Source organism: Pseudorca crassidens, chromosome 2, assembly GCF_039906515.1.
Source record: "Pseudorca crassidens isolate mPseCra1 chromosome 2, mPseCra1.hap1, whole genome shotgun sequence".
In the NCBI taxonomy this organism is placed as follows: domain Eukaryota; kingdom Metazoa; phylum Chordata; class Mammalia; order Artiodactyla; family Delphinidae; genus Pseudorca; species Pseudorca crassidens.
Window position 1 is genome coordinate 158169408 of NC_090297.1, and position 6000 is coordinate 158175407.

General features: G+C 46.4%; 1 protein-coding gene across 2 annotated transcripts in view; it reads left to right on the forward strand.

Moving 5' to 3' along the window:
* The window catches only part of SDCCAG8 (SHH signaling and ciliogenesis regulator SDCCAG8), a 265774-nt gene extending 260073 nt beyond the window's left edge, over positions 1 to 5701 (forward strand). For both annotated transcript variants that reach the window (XM_067729491.1, XM_067729493.1), the window contains one exon: positions 5350 to 5701. Coding sequence is in view for 1 of the 2 variants with exons in the window: in XM_067729493.1 (XP_067585594.1) it covers positions 5350 to 5401 (52 nt within the window). In the remaining variant the exon portion in view is untranslated. The remainder of the gene's footprint in view (positions 1 to 5349) is intronic.
* The last annotated feature ends 299 nt before the right edge of the window (positions 5702 to 6000 follow it).

Genomic DNA, 6000 nt, shown 5'->3' on the forward strand with positions numbered 1-6000 from the left:
AAATTAAAAAGCCTCCTCCTGAACCAAGATTTTTTGGAAAGAATTCTAAATAGATGAAAACAAACAATTTGATTTCAACCAAATTGTTGTTTTTTTGTTTTTATCCTGATTTTCACCCGAATTGTCAGTCTCAAAAATAAACACTGATACATTCCCAGAAAATATTTTTCAAATAAAAACTGACTCTGTTAAAGTTTGCCCTGATTCTTTCAAAACTGTGTACAAGACACTGTCAACCGAAGTGACTTGCATATTTTTTTAAATAAACTTGAACATATGCAGCGAAAATGTCATTAACTCCCTGCTGCCTGAGGGTTGTTAAAGAATGACGTAAGACCCCTGGCGCGGCATTTCTAACCTGGGGTCTGGCGACCCTCAGAGAAGCTTCCTCAAACTCAAATAGCATAGTTTAACTTTTTTTCTTTTTTTAACTAAAGGCCCTGTGTGTAATTGATATTGAAAAGCGCATACAGCTTCATTTAAGCCAAACTTGCTCTTCGTTAACAGTTAGTTCACTTTGTCCAAGAGTGAATAATTTCAGAATAAGACTCATGGAAGGAAAATAAATTGAATTTTACATTGCTTCAGATACATTTGCTCCACTTATTGCTTCCCGAGTCAGACATTACATTTTGCAATATAAATTCACAATCAAGATTTTAAAGGGAGCTAAATATTTTAATCCAATTAGACAAGTGAACAAAACACTGAATATTACATGTAGTGTAGATAAGTGGTTCTTGCCTTTAAAAGACTGTAATTCCGTCACATTACAACCCCAAATGTCAATGTTGTCTTTATTTTTAACGCTTTCAAACATGAGGCAGCCAGAGGCTCCACTCTCTGCTGTTGGTGACACTGTCTGTCCTTTGGGAATTCTTAAAATCTATTTACCATGGAAACATGGTGCGTATAAAACACAGACCCCTGCCCATGTGCAGGGGAAGTTCTCGTGACTCATGAGATTCAAGAACGCTGGAAGATGACACGCTGGGGATCCCGAGGGTTGTGGAAGGAACCCCCGTGCTGGAGTGTGCTCTGGGGAGAACCTGGCGCAGCAGTCCCGCCCCTGGGCGCGCGTGGCCTCCGCCTCTGACCGTTCCTGTCTGTGCGCAGGGCTCCCTGCATCCCCCCACATTGCAAGTCCCAAGTCCAGATCGAGCTGCTGTTTTCCAGGAAGCTACAGTGTCATTGTCCACACTTTCTTTCTGCGAGGAAGCCTGTCCTGCCTTTACCGTTGCGTTTTTCTGGCTTCTGTAGTTCTTCTCCGATTTTGGAGCCCAGAGGCAGCAAAGCCAGGCCCCAGAGTCCAGGGAAAATGAAGCCTGAACTCTGCCTGCCACAGAGCTTTCATTGTCAGAGACCCAGCCAGGCAGCCGGGAGGGAAGAATAAATCGAGGACCTGTGGTGACCTTGCCATGAACTCCTGCCCGTTTGGCAGCTGTGCTGGCCGGAGGGGTACACAGCTTAGCGAGAGCTCCAGTGACTTGTGTGGGGCAGAGGCAGGCCTCTCCTGACATGCAGTTCGCGACCTTGAGCCCCGTGCTGGGTGGAGAACTGCCTGCTTACAGGTCAGTGGTCATGTCTGAGGCCACGTTTCCACAAAGTGCTGCAGGGGACTGGTGAGGACAAATTGGTGACCACCCATAGGTCACATGGCTGATTTATTCCGGGCTGCCTGATATATTTGATTCCTCCTTAATCCCAGAAATATCAAACGTGGTTGCTCTTTCACTAAGCTGGTTGGAATAGCATTAAAAAGAGCCTGGACTTTGAGGTCAAACTGCCTGGGTTCAAATCTCAGTTCTGGACCACTTCAGGTAAGTTCTTCGCTTCCGCATCGCTCAGTTTCTGGTTAAAAAAAAAAAAAAAAAAAAATAGTAATAGAACGAGCTTCCTTTTAAAACGGAGCTCTCTGCATTACTAGGGCCCAGAAGAGATGACCGTCTAGCAGGGTAGCACTGTGATTGCTGAAGGCTTGAAAGGGCCACTTGGAGAAATCATTTAGCATCCATTTTGCACAGATGGAAAAATCAGGCCCAGAGGAGTGGAGTGACTAAAGCTGGGAAATGAATGGGCAAGGAAATGAACTTCCAGAGAGACTGGTATTCATTCCCTGGGCCATGGGCTGCATGGAAGGGGGAGGGAGTTCCCTCTCTCCCGGGGCAGCAGCCTGGAGGTGGGCCCCAGCTGAGAAAGCCGCAGAGCAGTGGCCTGGCTCCCAAAGTGGGGACACATGGAGGAGGGTACTGGGGGCTTCCCTGGAGCTCTGTCAGCTGAGGCCAAGCTTTGAAATGCCCCAGATAGAGGTTGGGGGAGGGATTCTACCTTCTTTCTTGAGTTAAAAATAGATGCTTTTCTGCCAGAGGCATGAGGAACAGGTCCATTTTTTTTTTTTTTTTTTTTTTTTTTAACCTGGCCACACAGAGACGGAAAACGTACAAATGAGCAAGGGAAAAAGCAAGAAGGAGGGATATTCCATTGGGAGGGGCTGCTAAGAGGCCAGTGGAGATGCACAGAGAAGAGACACATGGTGGAAACAAGGGGCAGGCTGAACCGTGAGCATCCGTATGCATAGGGCCTAGCTGGTGCCGTGACGTCCCTGGGCTGCGGGCTTGGGAACGAAGCTGCAGAGAAGGTTCAGCTGGACCCCGCAGTGTGGCTGCTTGGGGAACAATTCAGGTCACCCAGAGAGACTCGTTTTTTAAACTTTGAATTTAAACTTCGGAAACAAATTAGACACACAAGTCAGGGTTTGTGGAGAGAAGGCTCTGTTAGGGTTTAAAACGAGAACAAAGAAAACGGGTCACTGATAGCGGGCTTGCAGTTGGGGAGCATTTATATCATCTGTGGACAGCGCTGCAGAAGAGCAGCTGCCAGGGTGCTGTCAGCCCTCCTCAATCTGGAGGGCAGCCACGACAACTGCAGATGTGGCCACACCACCCAGGGGGGCCACAGCGAGGGGCCTCGGTGACAAGTGTGATGGTCCAGGGACGGGAACATGGTGGCTGAGGGCTCAAGCCACGGTTCACACTGGCTGTGTCCCATCGGCACACACACCCTCGTCTCCCTTACAGCCCGACCTCACGGTGTCCACAGCGGTGTGGGCAGTGAACCAGCTTTCTGGAAATAGGCATGGCTCATGTCCCTCAGAAGTGATGGCAGACGAGCCAGATTTTGGCAGTAACTAAAGATTCTGTCTCTCTGGACATGCTCCCTGCCTAAGGGGAAGAACTGAGAAACATTCTCTACTAAACATCCAGACATCCAAGGGTGACACTGAGAGCTATTTAGCAGGAAGACAGTGACATAACAGGGTACATGATTCATTCAGTCCCATTTGCTGAATGCTCACGACGGCTCGGGCAGCGAACAGTAAGTACTATGAGGAGGAATGCAGGGCTTTGCACCAAAACCAAATGAAAGAGAAAACCGATGGAGCCCGGGAGAGAAATGAGGGCTGACCCCTGGGCAAGTGCCAGCAGGGAATGGGCCAGGCGGTGGGCAGTTCCTGGCGGGAACCGCGAAGACTCATGCGAGAACTGCCCGTTTCCTGGAGCTTGGTTTTAAAAAATTCCCACAATACATTTCCCTTCTACTTCAGGTCTTTACTGTTCTGTGTTGTGCGTGTTACAGGTATGTGTCTTTTCTACCTCAAGGTCAAATTTTTTTTTTTTTTTTTGAAAACGTGCCTATTGCAGTTTATGCTTATTCTCGTATTCAAAGACGCCCTCGAATCTCTAAAGTTAGAAAGTAAGCCACCATTTCCAGAGCACCCGGTGGGCAGGCAGCCTGCCTGTCTGTGGGACAGGAGGGTCATTCAAGCCAGTCATTCACTGGATCCGTTCAGTCAGGACCGGAAGGCAAATCAGCTCTTGGAGATCCTGTGTTTGATGGGCAAATGGAGCTGGCGGCAGCCTCTGAGGACAGGGGCGCCCTTTCTGCAGCGGCAGGGCCCTGGGGCTCCCTGGCTTCCTTGTGATGCTCCAGGAGCCCCGTGGGCGCCACGAAGGAGGGTCCATCCACCTCCCAAACCCCCAAAGAGATGCACACAGACACCACTCACTTCCTCACCACGTCCGGGGCCCCCCACTGTCTGAGAGCAGGGCTGCACACGATACTCTAATTGCCCTGTGTCGAAACCCACAGAACTGCTCACTAAAAAGTCATGAGTGTCTCACATACGCTGGGAAATCTACTTGAAATGTAAACGTTTTCTCATTTTTTAAAAAAGATAACAGGCTAATTTTCATATTTTTCTTGTGCAAACTCTGATCTTGGAAACGCTGATCACTCGTCCTGTCTTGGAAATCCTCCACAAGTAATCGTGGCTTAAGTTGGGTAGACAAGAGCCCTCTCTAATTCAGGAAATCTCTGTTGGGGAGTGCAGAGCCCACTTGTTTCTCTTGAAGATGATTCTCACCCAGCCAAACAGAGACCAGATGGGGCCCGTGTCCCTGCATTACATTCCAATTCATCTCTTGAAGTGAGAACTGGGATTCGGTAGTTATCATCCTAGCCCTCTATCTAGTCTCTACCATCCTGGTGACTTCACACTCCTGGAGGGCAAAGACCGTGTCTGAGTCATCTTCCCACACAGGACACAGTAGGTACTCGAGAAATGTCCTGTGCAATGTAACTATTTCCAGTGGTTTCTGACACCACTTCCTGACGTGGGTTAAACTAATTTGAACAGCCACATCCGACATCCGCTAGGGCAGGCAGCAGTACTTTCCTAACTTGCGACTCCTTCAACCCAATTTTCATGAGCTAGTTTTGAAACATTTATTCCTGTTTAAAACTAGGAGAGGACATACACTAAATTCCCTCTTCCAGCATGTGGTAGGTGGTTTCCATGTGAAAATGCCTTTATATATGTTAAAACACACTGTCTGCATCTAAACATTTGGAGGTGTTAGCTTGTTATCATTTCACCAGGAATTTCTTAGGGACACTTGGTCTATCCACATCCTGTTTTTTTGTCCAGTTTTACTCACTGTAATGTCTGAGCAATTTTCAGTAAACAGATTCTGGCACGAATCAGTGTCTCCTTTCTCCTGTCCATGGGGGAAGAGATGGCTCTTTAGCTGTGTCCTGTCATCAGACCACCCTTATTTAAGAGACATGCAGAGGTCTGGAATATAGCGTGTCTTCAGATTTAAAGCATTAAAAGAGTTCACCTTATATTCCTACAAACTTTTCATACAGTTGGTTACGTACAATTTCTATAATTTTTGCATAAGAATTTTTTACAAAAACTTAGAAAGAGGTAACTAAACCAGTGAGAAGACAAATCACATTGAAGAACATGATCTATTTAAACTTACTTTTTATTATCATTTTTTCCAGTTACCCAGCATGCCACAATCTGATTGCTGACCTGGATGAAACAGTGAAATAAATGATTTACAAAGAGATATTTACATTCATCTGATTTATACGTAATATGCCACAATGCACCGCGACCTTCCCAGTGGACCCCACCTTAGACTGCGGCGGGCTGCGTCATCACCGCCACATTCGTTGCCAAGCGGTCCCTGCAGGATGGATGGGCTGGAGCTGAAGTCTGACACTAGACGAGGAGACCTCCTGGTGTATGTTTTCAGAAAAGGCTCGAAGTTATTATGTTTTTATATCTGCTCATTTGTATGCTTTGTTACACATGTGAATTTCAATAAATGAATTTTTTGAAGACTTGAAATGTTTCCTTTTTATCTTGTAGTGATGAAAAAAAAAACACACCAAAAAAAGGCACATATTTTAACTAGGCTAAAGGGTATTAAGGACCAAACCTTTTTTCCTGCCATTCATGTTTCTTTCCCTCTTGGAGAGATCTATATATATTATCCTTCAACTTTATTTGCTTTTAATCAACGTCCCATAAGACTCCATTATTTATCATCCTGCTAATTTGTGCACAGTCAGAAGACACCAGGAAGCACTAGGCATTATCCTCTCCACTCTGTTAACAACAAAAACAGACAAAAAGCATCTTTGGCT